Raw genomic sequence first — 15,427 nt, 5'->3', positions numbered from 1 at the left:
TATTAAATATTAAATAGAGCTTACAACTTTGGAAAACAGTGTTAGAAAGAGATTCATCTAACCTCATAAAGCATTCATATTTGGACAATGTACTGTAGTATGTGTGTATGTATGCATATACATGCTCAAGTATATGTGTGCTTGTGTGTATGCATGTATGTTTATGCATATTATAACCAAAGCATTTTCTTTGACATTTGAAACTATCATATTGAGCTTCTCAAACTGATGCTTAATACTTTGCTAATACACAATACTAAAATTTAGTAACATAAGAACAAAATTACATTTCATACATGTTGGATACATTTTTAAAGTGGCAAACATGCCATTATTCAGCAGGATTACATTTGGAAAAAAAGGTGGAAATCAGCTTTAATGAAACAAAAGCAGAGACTTTTTTAGGTGTTGGGTGAGATAATGAAATAATAAATGGAGAATAAATGGTCATGTGGTTAACCCTGTGTTTTCTTTCTAATTGTTTCTGTTCCCTTTAAAATTAAGGTTTCTACCCTTCACAGAGATTTGAGAAATAGGGACACTTAATTCAGAGACCGATGATTACATAGCAAAGGGAAGGCTCTTAGGTTTAGGAAAAATATTGCTGAGTTGTAGATGGTTTATTTCTCAAAATCACAGAGAAAATAATTAATTTTTTTTCCAAATTTTTAAATCCTCTAATGTAATACAGAGATGAATGGCCTATGGTCAGAAAGAAACCTATCTAGCATTATATAAGTTTAGCGGAATGTTCACATGGTTTTGATCAATCATATTAACTAAGATTTATAATTATTATTAATAGCTCCTTATAAATGCAAACACTTTATACATAGTTACTTCTTGTATCCACATTATTGTGTTATATAATGTCAAATGAAATAAAAAAATATTTAAGTTATTTAACACATGTAAATAATAAATAATTTGAAACATACATAATATGATTGCAATATTTTTCATTTCAAGAAACAAAAGAAATAAACAACAAAAGAAACCCCAACCATTTTCTTTATGCTTACACAACAAAATTTTATAATGGTACATTATGGGAAATCTATGGTGTCTATAGCAATGTCAACTAATTTTGCAAAACATTTTCTCAGCAAACAATATTTTACAAAAACAATGTGAGATTTTAAAACAAGAAAGATAATAAAGAAGCATAGCAATCCAATGTACCTTAAAAATAAATAAAAACAGTTTGATAATCCAAAAATCAAAATAAACTTGATGATTATTATTTAAACATTTTTATATTTTTAATGGTAAAGAGCATGAAGGGGTATATTTTCTTAGTGTGTGGGTTGACTATGGTTTTTATTTTCAATACTTGTTGACTTTATAATAAAAATACATTTTTTTTCTATAAAAAGAAAAAAAACCAGTGTGAGAGCTTGAATGTACTGAGAAGGTCATGACTATTGTGGTACAAATAAGCAAAATACAGTCACTTATTTTGGTCAATGTTATCTCAATTTTTCCCATCTTAGAAACAGAGATAGTCAAGAAGAAAGAGAGAATTGTTAATATAAAAGGATGGAAGGTGCAAAATGTAAATCACATAAACATGCAAAATCAGAAAGGATCTTGTGTTAGTTGGTTAAGAGGTCATAATTTACTTTGGAGTCTTTAAATAACACAGAGAACCCACATGTGGTGTCCAAAAGAGCAGAATAGATAAGTGAGGAAGCAGTGGATACAATGGTGTTTCATCGTTTTATCAACCAATGTGTCACAAATGCTTAGAGGAATTACCAGGGTACCAAGAAGTGTTTTAAGCTTCATTCTAGTACAACCTGTAATCATAGCTACTCAGGACAGAAACATGAGGTTCTTGGTGGGAAGCCAGCCTAGGCAGACAAATCCAGGAGACTCTTTTCTCTAGTTACTCAGTAAAGTTCTGGAAATGTAGCTCAAATGTTAGAGTACTTCCTGTGAACCTCCTATGCTAGTACTGGCACACACACACACACACACACACACACACACACACACACACACTAGCAAGAGAGAGAAATGTTTTAAATTTAAGTATGACTTAAAAAAAGATTCTAGCCAGTATATTCAAGTGACAATTAAAGTTCAACTATATTTTCCTTAAACAGTCTGAATAACTAAGGCAATTAAGGTTGAAAGAAAACAATAGAGCCTTGACATTTTATAACTAAATAGAAGCCAATCTTTCTTTTAGCATCTTCTACTGCATTCAAATGATCATGGGTGCTACATTAAATTCGTTATAGGAAAGACTTGCAATGCTGTTGCTTTTGTTGTTGTTACATTACTAAGGAACTTTCATTCAGCCCATTGACTGTCAATTGGAATTTTAAAAAATGGCAAGACTATATAAAATGCCAATGACAAATAGTTTATAAGAGGGAAATAACAAAAAAAAAACAAGAAAAAATGAATTTCCTACTCATACATCTTGTAGGAGATTTAAGACTTTTAAACTTCTGGTAGAAAAAAACCTCTGTTTTTTCATAATGTACACTTATAGTATAGATTATTCTTTCCACAGAAAATGCAATAGTCATACTAATTCATAGTAGTACTTGCGTGTACAGAAGGCGATATAATTAATTCTTTCTTAATTTTTTTTAATAATCCAAGATTTCCACTTCCAATATACAAGCAAACTACAACTTTAATTTGTTTAAAAAAATTGATGGTAGTTTGGGAAGGAAAGGAATATGCTTACTGGAAATAGACTTACTAAATATTTCTGAAATTAGTTTAATAATTTCAGTGTACCATTAGATCATTCTTAAATTAAAAAGTCAAGATAGCTCACCTTGTCTTTGACATGTTTAATCAGAAATTCCATTTCCACTAGAGTTTTATCTTGTTGATTATTTTTGTTTATAATAGAATGTTTAAACAATTACACTCAAAGAATTCAAGAAAGTTAATTTCAAAGAATTTCCAAACAATCTATTTCCAATCAGTAGATTGCCTTATGTCAAGGTTTCCTGACTTTATTCTTTGAGATCCTCATTCTGAAAGATGTTCCATAATAAACGACGCTGTGGCAGATACAATGAGCCACTTAATGAAAGTACAGCATGTATGCTAGTATATTCAAAGGTCTGCACAAAATTGAACTCCAGCTCAGTAAACTCGAGCTCATGTTTGAGCTCATACTTGCTTTGTTTTGCTTTGTTTTAATATAAATCTTATTACCCTTCTTCTGAAACAGATTTTGATAAATAATATTTCTAACTATGACAGTGTTGTAAGATGCCAATTTTCTTTCTTCTACCCTCCTTCAACAGAAATTATGCACTGATTTCTCTCTCTTTCTTTCTTTCTCTTTCTTTTTTTCTCTCTATCACCCTTCCTCCCTCTCTCCCTCCCTCCCTCCCTCCCTCCCTTCCTACCTTCCTTGCTTGCTTTTCCCATACTGGGCTTGAAATCAGGGCCTGAGCATGTCCCTGGCTTCCTTTTGTCAAGGCTAGCACTCTACCACTTGAGCCACAGCACCACTTATGGCTTTTTCTCTTTATATGATGCAGCAGAATCAAACCCAGGGCTTCATGTATGCTAGGCAAACACTCTACCACTGAGACACATTTCCAGCCCCAAATATACACTGATTTCTGAAGCAGGTGAAGAAGATGTCTATCCTGAAATGCAGTCTGCTCTACAAAATGTGTGTTGGAAAAATGATGTCACATGACACACAAATAAATACTCAGTGGCCACTCCAGAGTGAGGTCTCCTGTGTTTTCTTCAGAATCCACTTCCTCTTGTACATCCTTATATTAATTGTTTGTTCTTCCCATAACAGAACCCTTGAATCCCCAAAGCCATCAGTCTATCCTAATATTTTATCACATTTCCCTCAAAAGACCTCAGAAGAAAAGACACCAAATAAAATCAAAGACAGCACCAACATCCCAGACTAACTGGAAATAATTGGCATCAGTAAAATTAATACTTCAAAATGTCAATTTCAGTTGAATTCAATTATATGTTTTGAGGGAAGATTAGAACAAGGAAACATGGTTAGGATTTGCAATGCAACATGATAGCCCCAATCTCTATCTTTTTGCAGAGTTCCTGAGCAGGTAGGTGCCAAATTATAAGCAGACTGATTATATGTAAAATTGTCCATTTTTTTAAGTTGCATTGTTAATGTAATCTGAGTCTTCTGCTTGTTCAATGGCACCTGGTAAGACTAAAAATACTTTGTTTCTCTCAAAAATATTTCATTCTCTCTAGCAGAGGATAAATGAATAGGAAATTATTTTACTTCCTAGAGTTCTCTATTGGTGATTTCTAGATCCATTTTTCTTAGAAGCAGCTTACAGGTTGTTTTACTTCATACTTCTAGTCTATCGAAGTTATAAAATGTAGTATTTGGATAGTCTATTTACTAATTTGTCGACATGGATTGGTAATCAGTGGCCATGCTGTCCCATTGTTTTCTGAAATACAATCTTAGTGTAAGTCAAAAACTGGCAAAATTGAAAACACCTTTGTTATCTTTGTTCTCTTCATAAAGTTTACTTCATTCATTCATTTATTCTTTGCAGTACTAGAGTTTGAACTCAGGACTTCATGCTTATTAGGCAGGTGCTCTCCCATTAGCCTATGCCTTCAGTACACAAAAATTTTATTTTATTGTTGATGACTGTTTTCTGTATATTAATGTGACACTTTACCAACAAAGTAATGTATTTTATGCTTATTCTACTGTGACATAAAATATACAGTATCATAGTCTTCTTGTAGGAGTCCTAATCTTAAACTTAATCTTGTGTTTCTTTCTGGAGCCTAAACTCAAGAGCTAATTTATGACTGGTATACATAGGCACAAATCTGATTTTACGTTATGAAAATCAGCAGCAAATCCTATTCAGAGTTTTGCAATTCTCGGCCTCTATTTTATACCTAGGTTTAGTCCATTGACAGAGCCTCTTTGAATATCTCAAAATAGAAAGACTAATGTAAGTGAATTTAGACTAATTTCACAAATAAGGCATCATAAAAGAATACAGACCAGGCACTGAAATCTTAGTGTTAAATAAGGACGACTGTGGTTATATTGCAATGTTTCCAAACTGATTTTCCAGAAGAGAGGCTCAGATTCATTCCCTGCTTTTAGATGCATGGCCAGACTAAACAGGTAGCTTCTGAGCCTCATCCATTATAATTTATGATACATTAAACCAAATCTAATGTTCTCTTATATTAGAGTTAAGGGATTTTTCACTGCGGAGACAAAGAAATTGCATTTGAGCAAAAGGAGTTTTCTCCCCTTTCCAAAGAATATCTCTTACTCTAGAGTCCCTTTAAGTTTAATAGACCCTTCTTATATGCCAGTACTAATCTCTCAGACTGACTTACGTATGAAACCTTTTTACATGTGTGTGTGCCACTCTCGGGGCTTTAATTCAAGGTTTGAACAATGTTCCTGATTTTTTGTGCCCAAGGCTAATTCTCTACCAATTGAACCATAGCTCCACTTCTTCCTTTTTGGTGATTAATTGGAAAGAAGAGTTTCATGGACTTTTCTTCCCAGGAAGGCTTTGAAATGTGACCCTTAAATCTGAGCCTCCTGAGTAGCTAGGATTGCAGGGATGATCCAGCTGTGGCTGAGTTTGAAATCATAACTCATAATAGATAGAGAAAGGCTTTAAATTAACATTTCATGAACTACTATTAATTGTTCACTGAAAAGGAGAGTGCTTAATTATAAATGAAGAAACTTAACTTGCCAGCTGATTAACTATATTAAACACAATATCCAAGCTCAAACACAATTGCTAATTAGCTATTTGTCACAATGGGTCTCTGAGGGAATCCATTATTATCACCTATTTTTATAAATGACACATTTAACCCATTAAAATTAGATCGCCTATTTTGGACCAAGTAGAAAATGAAAAACTAGAAATAAGTTGCAAGGTGTCATATCCCTATGTCTAGTTTATAGAGCAAAGCTTCTAGATTTCTGAGTAAAATTGGAAACCAAGGTAAACTTGTTTTGTTACTATGGATAAATACACATGCACACACACATACACAAACATATGTACACTGTATCTTATTTTCCTTAAGGCATTTGTGTTTTACATGTAGAAGCAGTGATTTTGATATATTGACAATCTAAAGTCATAGAGAGATGGCTTGAGAGCCAAATGATTCATTCTACTTATCATGATATTCCTTCACTTGAACTCAGGAAATCGATTGAGTTGTTCATTATTTCTTCTTTAGACCTTGTGAAATTTACAAAATGAGTATGACAACTTAGGTCAAATCACAGTTTTATATGATACTGATATCAACAAATATTTGTGGCATTAAGTTAATATCTTTCTAAGATCACTTCTCGAAACACATTTATCACGTTGCTTTCATAAATAATTTATATTTTGCATTTACATTTAATTTTATATTTTCAATTTACTTTATGAGTTGGACAGTCAGCAATCTATAATATTGTAGAATGAATATGTATGAATAATGATTTAAACTTTTATATCCTTTCAACATCAAATCAATTAAATATGCTACTGAACACAGCACAGAACTATGAAACAAGTGCACAGTAATTAAGTGTAAAATACAAAACAACTGTTTTGTGTGTTTGTGTATGACAACTAATATATAACTTTCAACTGAAAATTACCCATAAATATACTGATAAATTGCTCAATTTGGTGTGCAAATGTTTTACTGAATTTTTTTTCTTCTCTGGTATCTATGTTTATCATCTTGGCCAACAATTTTCTTTCCTTTTTGCGTTTTTGACTGGTTTGGGTGTCATAGAATAGAATGGTTTTATAGAATAAGTTTGATAATGTTCCTTCCATATCTAATTCAGTATGGATATCAGTTCTTCTTTAAATGTCTGGTAAAATTTGGTAGTGAATCTATTAGGACCCCGGCTTTCTTTGTTGAGAGACTCTTTATTACTGCTTTAATCTTGTTGCTTATTATGGATCTATTTAAGTTGTTTATAGCCTCTTATATAAGGAAGTCAAATACAGCTAGAAATACATTCATTTCTTTTAGCTTTCACAGTTTATTTGAATATGTTTATAGAGTATTCCTTCATGATCTTCTGAATTTCCTTGATATTTATTGTAATATCCTTATTTTTAATCTCTAATTTTGTTTTTTGTTCCTTTTCCTGGGCCTTTTAGTGAGATCAGTGAAAGGCTTGTCTATCTTATCTTTTCAAAAACTTTTTGTTTCATTGATTGTTTTGTTTGATTAAATATCTATTTCATTGATTTCTACACTAATCTTCCACTTGCTAATTGAATTGCTTAATTAGGTATTTTGGAGTATCTCTCTGGGTTGTGTTTGCTCATTTATTTGTGATATAGATGATTATGATATATGATCAGGGTTATAAACTATTTTCTTAGCACTACTTTGGCTGTTTCCCAAAGTGTCTTACAGGTTATATTCTTATTTTCATTAAATTCTAAAAACATCTGGATTTTTTCAATGATCTATTAAGCATTCACCAACTGTTGTTCAGTTTCCATGTGTTTGTTTCTATTTTGTTATTTGTAGTTTCTTTTGGTGATGAGTTTTCATCTTGTTCCAGTGTGATCTTGTAAAATACAACAGTCATTTCTATTTTCTTGTATTTTCTATATATTTTATATACAGCAAAGATAATACTCCATAGAGTGAAGAGATAGCCTGGAGATTGGGAAAAAAATCTGTTAAGGGATTAATAATGAGGATATTCAGGGTGCTCAAAAATGAAACTACTGTAATATCAACAACTCAATCATTCATGTGAGTAAATGAACTCAAAAAAGGGACTAAAGGGAGAGCCAGAAGTAACTGCTTTACAGCTAGAATTTTGTATCTAGACAGCATTAGGAAACTCAGTGAAGTTTGAATAATATAGGGAAGGCATGAAGAAAGAGAAAGTAACTTAGGATGTTACTATAAATAGAATAGATGTCAGTGTGAAATACCACAGGGAGGGTCTGTTTAAACAACATATATCTGAAACCTAAAATGAATGACAGGTTTGTAAAACAGGTAGGGGGAGTAGTAGTAGGAGAAAGAAGACAAAAAGTAAATGGATATATGAATGTAATCAAAGTTCCTTATATACATGTGTGAAAACAGAAGATTAAATGAAACTTGTGAAATTGTGTGAAAAAGGAGAGGAGGAGGAAGGCGAATGAATGATGGTAGGGAATATCAGATCAGAGTACATGGTAAGGAAATATGGAGATGTCAACAATGAATCCCCTTGTACAGCTCATGGATGCTAACAAAATCTTCCTCTGATATTCTCTCACAATGGTAAGATGAATTTATTTATGTAAATATGTAAAAGTTAAAGTTTTCAAAATTGATGGCTATTGTATAAATATTCATTTAGGCTTATCATTTTTCTTTAAGGAGCAATTTTATAAAGGACTCATTTAAATGCTATGATGCCAGCAAAAGAAAATATTCTAGGCTTATTTTGTTTTTTCTATGTTAATGTGATTTGATTTGTACTGTAGAATTGTGACTACAAGTGAATTTCTTGTGTACATTATCTGGTATGGTAGCCACGACTTCTTCTTTTCTGGGTATATTGTGAAGTCAGTGCCTATAAGATCAAAATCCATCACGGTAGCGAGTAGAAGAGTCCCAAGGTACCTAACCTTTTCCCACAGTAACCTATTTCTAAAGAAACTGTTAGGCATAAAAAAGATTCATAGGCTGAATTTTATTATGTAAAATGCTAATGAGTAATAATATTAAAACATGCTATATTTGCTTTCTGGAGCTTTCATTAAGATAAACTTAGTGGTCTCTCTAAACAATCATTTGGTGTTTCTTTTCTGAGATTCATATATCACAAAGCATATAAAACAACTCATACCTACTTAATATATTAATTTGCTTGGTGAATAAATTGACCCATAATCTATGAGTATACAAATTACAGGATGTGAGGATTAGGCTTGTTCTTCTTTTGTTAATCTTGAGTAATTGGAATTTAACTTGCTAATTCTAGAGAAGGACTCCTACAGATATATCTTGGATAAAAAGAAAGATACACATTTCACTTTTTATCTTTGCTTCTCATTTTTATTTATTTCATATATAAACAAAACATACAAAACAAAAACATACAACATATTTGAAGTTAACAAGTCAAGAAATTTAGAAGCAATGTTTTTTGTTTTTTCTTTCCTAAAGATTTGAAAATATCCTCATCTCCAGCTCATTCTACACATCTCCAGAATTCCCTGGTGTTAATTGAACTGAGGAAAACTATGTTAAATTCAGGAGGGATTCTGAAAAATGAAGTTAGAAGTCCTCTGGTGTCTGTGGATCTATTAAATTGACATCATTCTTGATAGCAACTTTTTGCCCATGGGTTTAATAAGTAAAAGTGAATGATCAGTGTTTTATCCTGACGATGATGTCTCATGTATTTGCTACTTTTATCATGAATGTATTTTTATCATATGAGGATGTTGGGAAAAGAAAAGTATGATCATAAAAGAATTTGACAAAAGAGAGAAAACTCTATTCTGTATTCAGTTTCACAGTGTCAAAGTTCATAATCTTCAGAAGCCTGTAAACTCTCCTCCAGCTGAAGGAGAGCCATTACTGTTGACACAGATTGTGAGCACCTACTCACAAAGCACTGTGGTTGGGATAAAAGCATGGCAGGTATTCCAAGCCATCTCTCAGAGAGGGTCTTTTGGTTACTTGCATAAGCGAATCAGCAAACAGATTGAACTGGAAATTTCTAGGTATGGCAGCATAAAAGTACTGGTAGCAAAAGTCTTCATTTATTATAGTTTTTCTTTTCTAGTTCAGGTTATTTCTCTATCTGAAAATGCCTTGTCAAGGTGAATAAACTCAACTCTTCCTGGGCTTGTTTTGATCAACCTTAGATTCAGTCTTCAAAGGAATATATTATCCAAGTTCTAGAAAGCAATTTTAAGAGTCTTTAATGATTTAAGGATTTGGATTATTTCTCCATGGTTAAGGTGAGGTTGATGAGTATGAAAACTATATGCAAATAACAAAGAAACATGCACATTTTATTTTATTTTCCTTTACATTATTTCAGCCCAGGGACCTTTACCTAGAAGATTGAATGAATCCCCCAAAAGGAATGCTAACTGCATATGGAATTTTTATATTTTAGCATTAAAGAAAGGACGATTTTGGATCACGCCTGATCCCTATCATAAAGATGACAACATCCAGATTGGACGGGAGGTAAAAATATCTTGTCAAGTCGAAGCTGTTCCTTCTGAGGAGTTAACATTCAGCTGGTTTAAAAACGGCCGTCCACTGAGAAGCTCTGAGCGGATGGTGATTACCCAGACGGATCCCGACGTCTCCCCGGGAACCACAAACTTGGATATCATTGATTTAAAATTCACGGATTTTGGAACATACACATGTGTAGCCTCTCTGAAGGGAGGAGGGATATCTGATATCAGCATTGATGTCAATATTTCCAGCAGCACAGGTAAGAAGCACACGTCTGATGCATTTCTTGTTCACGTTAAGAATAATGTCTGTAAAGTTGACACAATGATCCAGCCAACCTGAGAACTTATTTTTTTTTTAATTTTCTAAAACCAAAAATCTTATTGTTCTGAATGCCAGAAGAATACCTGATTGAGAGACATTATTTGCATTTCAATTTAGGTTCCCATGAGATTCAACAAAAATTGGATGAATAAAATTAATAGCACTGAGACAGATTTAACTTTGTAGGTTAAATGTTATTATTATTCATGAAATATAAACCTTTGCAGAACTTTAAAGTATAATGTTTACCAAGATTAATAATGACTAAGTAAAGAATTGAGGCAATTTTTAGAAATTGTCGATGAACAGAAATTGATTAACTCTGAAAAGGAAATCCTGAGAGATAATTTAAAATTTTTCAATAAAAGACAAGAGCCAGGAGTGGTAGCTCATACCTGTCATCCTGACTACTAAGGAGGTAGAGATCTGAGGACTGCAGTTCCAAACCAGGTGAGGTACAAAATTCTGTGAGACTCTCATCTTCAACTAAGTATTCAAGAGTCAGAAGTAGAGGTATGGCTCAAGTGGTGGAGCCTTGAGTGAAAAGCTAATGCATAGTGCCAAACCCCAACCCTCAAAAAGAAATAGAGACATAGGAAATACCTTCTCCTTTAACAGTTATCTGTAGTTAGATGTGACTGAGTTTTTGGAAAATCTTAGGGTAGCAACACTTCACAATGAAACTAGTTAAATAAAGTTCAAATGGAAATACATTGTTAGTTTTCTGTGATTAAGTGTATTTCCATTGATAAGGATAGTTTTAGTGGTTTGTGGTTTGTTATGGGACCACAGTAATTGATCTCAGGATGGTTTAAAAGTTCAGTTCTATTATGTGTAACCAGTGAGCTTCTATACTAGCTGTATTTATTTTGTCACCTTGTTACTAAATTGGATAAATATTGAAAACATAGAATGTAATGGTCAGACATCCTCTGTTTTAATGGTATTAATAACTGGCTTTCCTCTCCCAGGCAGGCGTTTTGATTTGTACTTTGTTATTCACCTCTGACTTTGTACCTTTTTGGGGTGCCAAATTCATTGCATCAGACTGATATTACTCTTTAAAGAACACGCTCCATACTTAAGGCAGAAAAAAAAGTGCTTACTTTTCACCATTCTGCTTTCTAAAGGATAGTCAATTTTTATCTACTATAATTAGTGTGCAAGGATATTGGAGCGATGAAAATTCATCTATTTAGACACTAGTCTTTTACCAGATTTTTAAAAAAGTTTTTCTATCAAACTAACAATCTTCATATGCCAATGGTAATATTAGGAGATGAGTTCTTTTAAACATGTTGGTGGAAAACTACTGATATATACATATTTAACTAGCAAACATTCTCTGACTAATGCCTTAAGTGATGCTAAACTAAGTGACGTCCATGTAAGCTGTCTTTCTCTTCCAATAAGAGTAAGGACAAGCCCTGCAAGGTGGCTCATGCTTGTAAACCCAGCTAGTAAGGAGGCTGTGATCTGAGGATTGCAGTTCAAGCTGGAAAGTCAGCCCAGGCTGGAAAGTCCATGAGACACTTATCTCCAATTAACCATCAGAAAACTGGTAGAGATGTGGCTCAATGTGGCAGAATACTATCCCTGGAGCAGCAAAGCTTTGGAATAATGTCCAGAATACTGACAAAAAAGAATAAAAACAATTTAATTAAATCCAAGATTATTTGCATTTATTTTCTGGGGGAGATACCTTTTCAAGACTGTTCTAAAATTAATTATAAGAATTATTTTGTTTTGTAGTGTTACTTGCCTGCTTTCCCCCCATTTGTTTTTCACAACCAGTGACAAAAAACAAATCCAAGTAATCAATGCTTTTATCTAAAAGTATTAACTCGATTGGGGCATGGGTCATTTACAGTTCATTGAGAAGGGACCACAGAATGAAAGGAGACATTACAAAATTACTGCTAAAATGAGTTCTAACTTTAACTTTGAAGCATACTACTTATGTTGCCCATTTGAAGCAATGTCTTTCAAAAGAGAAAGTAGAATGAATGACCAATATTGAGTAATGAAATTTCCAAACATTCTAAAAGGAAAATGTAAGATAATCATACAATTGGCCTTACTTCTGAATATTTTAATACTAAGATGTTAGTAGTAACAACTTAATTTTCTCAACTATTATGTTTTCATGAATATCAACTAGAAGTAAGATTTAAAACCCTATTTTCTACTTCCAAACAATGCCCCAATGAAATTTACCACCCTCCATCACTCAAATCTAGATCCTTCTAGAATGAAATCCTGAAAATTCTAAGATTTTGTCTCATTGTTTATTGTGTTGCAATCTCGGTATTTGAGGCAACACAGAGCATACAGTTGGTATTCAATACATAATCTAAATTTTTGCACCTAGTTTCTCACTCATGTGGCTTGTTTTATTCTATTACCTCTGTAAATTGGCATTTGGTGGTTTTTTGGGGTTTTTTTCTCTTTTATGTAATTCTCTGCTGACTTTGAGAACAATTACTCAATAGACAGTTCTATACTATGACAGTGGAATTGCACTATTAGGCTGTCATAGCTGCATCGTTCCGAGTGTCCATTAAAAGTTAAAATGAGACCATTGTCCAAAAATGGTTAAGAAATTCCTATTCGCAACACAAGAGCATGAAAATAGCTTAGCACAGCTAAACACTTATGAAAATGACCACTCAGGAGATTATATTTCAGTGGGGACTGAGATGACTTGTAAAAGTGATAGTACACTGTGTCTTTACTGTTTTCATGTTATTCTCACACTGGCTTTGATATTCTGTTCCCCCTACAGTACAATGGAATACCAGAGGCCAGGATAAAGTTCTACAGGACTGACATCTTGTAATTCAACTGACATTAATAATAACTACAGCTGAGGGCATGCCTCAAATGATTGAGTGCTTGCCTAGCAGGTGGGCGGACATGGGTTCAATTCCTAGTACTGGAAAAAAAGAAACAAAATCTAAACAAAAATATTGATTTTATATGATAAATAACTGCCCTTAACACAATACTTTAATAGGCTAGGAGGTAATTGAGGAGAATTCAGAAGCAATAACATGGACAAAGATCCTGACTGACTTAATACTCACAACCACAGAGAATATAAAGGGAAATAACACAAATTGTTTGAGCAAATCAAAGAGAATTGTTAAGCAATTGTTAAGAAATGAGTATGTGTGGAAGTCTTTTAGATTCTGGGTTTTCCAAGTTTTGTTTTTAGTAAGGAACTAAGCACTGACCAAATGATCATTGGTCTTATCATGTGTTAAATTTATTTTTATGTTAAATATCATTTAAGGGCAATATTTTGAAACAAAGTTTCTGAGCCCTGAAGTTTTCATAAAAATATCATGTGATGAATCGACAAGCTCAGTACTTCCTATGTTTTGAGACTTACATGCTACTTACTAAGATGTTTATGGAACGAATCAGGATAACACATTTCTGGGTAATACAAGAAAACATTTCTTCAATTACAGAGTCATATTTGAACACATGCCTGATTTTGTTTTTAAATTGAAATATAAAATAAACTTTGAGAAAGTAAATGCTACTTTATAACATTAATAGTTTTTTTGAGATTTGATTATAAGAAAATGTTAGAGAAGCTAGCTATATGAATACTGAGTTTGGTCGTTCATTTAAATGGCTCACAAAAGTTCTGATTAATATGATCATAAGTATCTTAATTTCACATCAGTTTAATATTAGAAAGGTTTTTAGGACTTACTCTTGAAGCATACAAATTGTGAATATGGCGATCATTTATTATTTTGCCAAGTTAAATTTCAATGTTCTTCAGATTCATTTACTTAGTGATTTCTCCCTTCTGGGCACAATAGTACATGTGTACCGCGTTCTGAGATAGCTCATAATTTAAATTGTCAAGACAATTTACATAGAGACTAGACATGGAAAAGAATAGAGAGATTGTGCTTAGAGTTTGGTCAGACATCTGTAGACATTGTGATTGCATTGGTCAGGGTCTCGCACAGGAAGGAAGAAATGTCAGGGTATGTCACAGATAAATAGTGTGTGAGCAAACATTGAAAGAAATAGCTTTGTAATGATTGCATTGGAAGGAGTGGACATTTGACAAAACATATACCAGTTGGTAAGTTCCAGGAAAATTAAGGCAATTCTTTACTGCTTGCTATCACTTGGGGATTGATATTAATAATAAAGAAGTGACATTGGTTTAATTTCATAAATTTTATTACTAAAGCTAGATTTTATCTGGCAAGACTGCCAATAATTTAAAATATAGTATTATAATTATTATAAATGCCTTAATTAGAGGCTGAAATACATTGGAACTTATTGTAACCATTAAGTTTACAAAATAAAAATGCTTCACATGAGGGATGGCAAAGCGTCCCTTCTGTTTGAGTCTCCGCCCAGTACCTGCCTTTCCTAGGTAACTGGCACACCTTCAGGTTGTTACCTTACCATGCAACCTGCAGGTTCTCTTAGGTCTCACCCTGGACTGCCCCAGGTCACACCTCCCATTCAACCCTGGACGGGTCTCAGGCTCCACATTTTCATGGCCAAACCTTCTCCCCTCTCTCTGCAACCCTGCCCTACTTATACCCAGGCCTGACAGCTTCCAGTTCCTTAGGCCACATGCATCCCCAACTGTTGCAGACCCTGAGGTGCCAGGAGCTGGCAAGGTGTAAGCAAAGGCTCCACCTCTATTGACTCCAACCCTCGGGGGTTGCAGGTACCTGCCCTTCTGTGCAGACCCTGAGGTGCCAGGAGCTGGCTAGATGTGAACAAAGGCTTGAAAAACGTCATTTAGCCCCTGTCTGATCTTAGATAACTCCTCGGTCCTTGCCCCAGAAGTAGGAAGTTTCTTCCAGGCTTTAGTTGCACATGCATTAATTTGTCC

At 33.5% G+C, this 15,427-nt stretch overlaps 1 protein-coding gene across 2 annotated transcripts in view; it reads left to right on the top strand.

Moving 5' to 3' along the window:
* Window positions 1-15,427, top strand: part of Mdga2 (MAM domain containing glycosylphosphatidylinositol anchor 2) — a 701,866-nt gene that overhangs the window by 531,244 nt on the left and 155,195 nt on the right. For both annotated transcript variants that reach the window (XM_048362528.1, XM_048362529.1), the window contains exon 7: window positions 10,148-10,477. In XM_048362528.1, coding sequence (XP_048218485.1) covers window positions 10,148-10,477 — 330 coding nt within the window. The remainder of the gene's footprint in view (window positions 1-10,147; window positions 10,478-15,427) is intronic.

The sequence above is a fragment of the Perognathus longimembris genome, chromosome 14 (genome assembly GCF_023159225.1).
Source record: "Perognathus longimembris pacificus isolate PPM17 chromosome 14, ASM2315922v1, whole genome shotgun sequence".
Lineage (NCBI taxonomy): Eukaryota > Metazoa > Chordata > Mammalia > Rodentia > Heteromyidae > Perognathus > Perognathus longimembris.
This window is presented reverse-complemented; position numbering and strand designations above follow the sequence as displayed.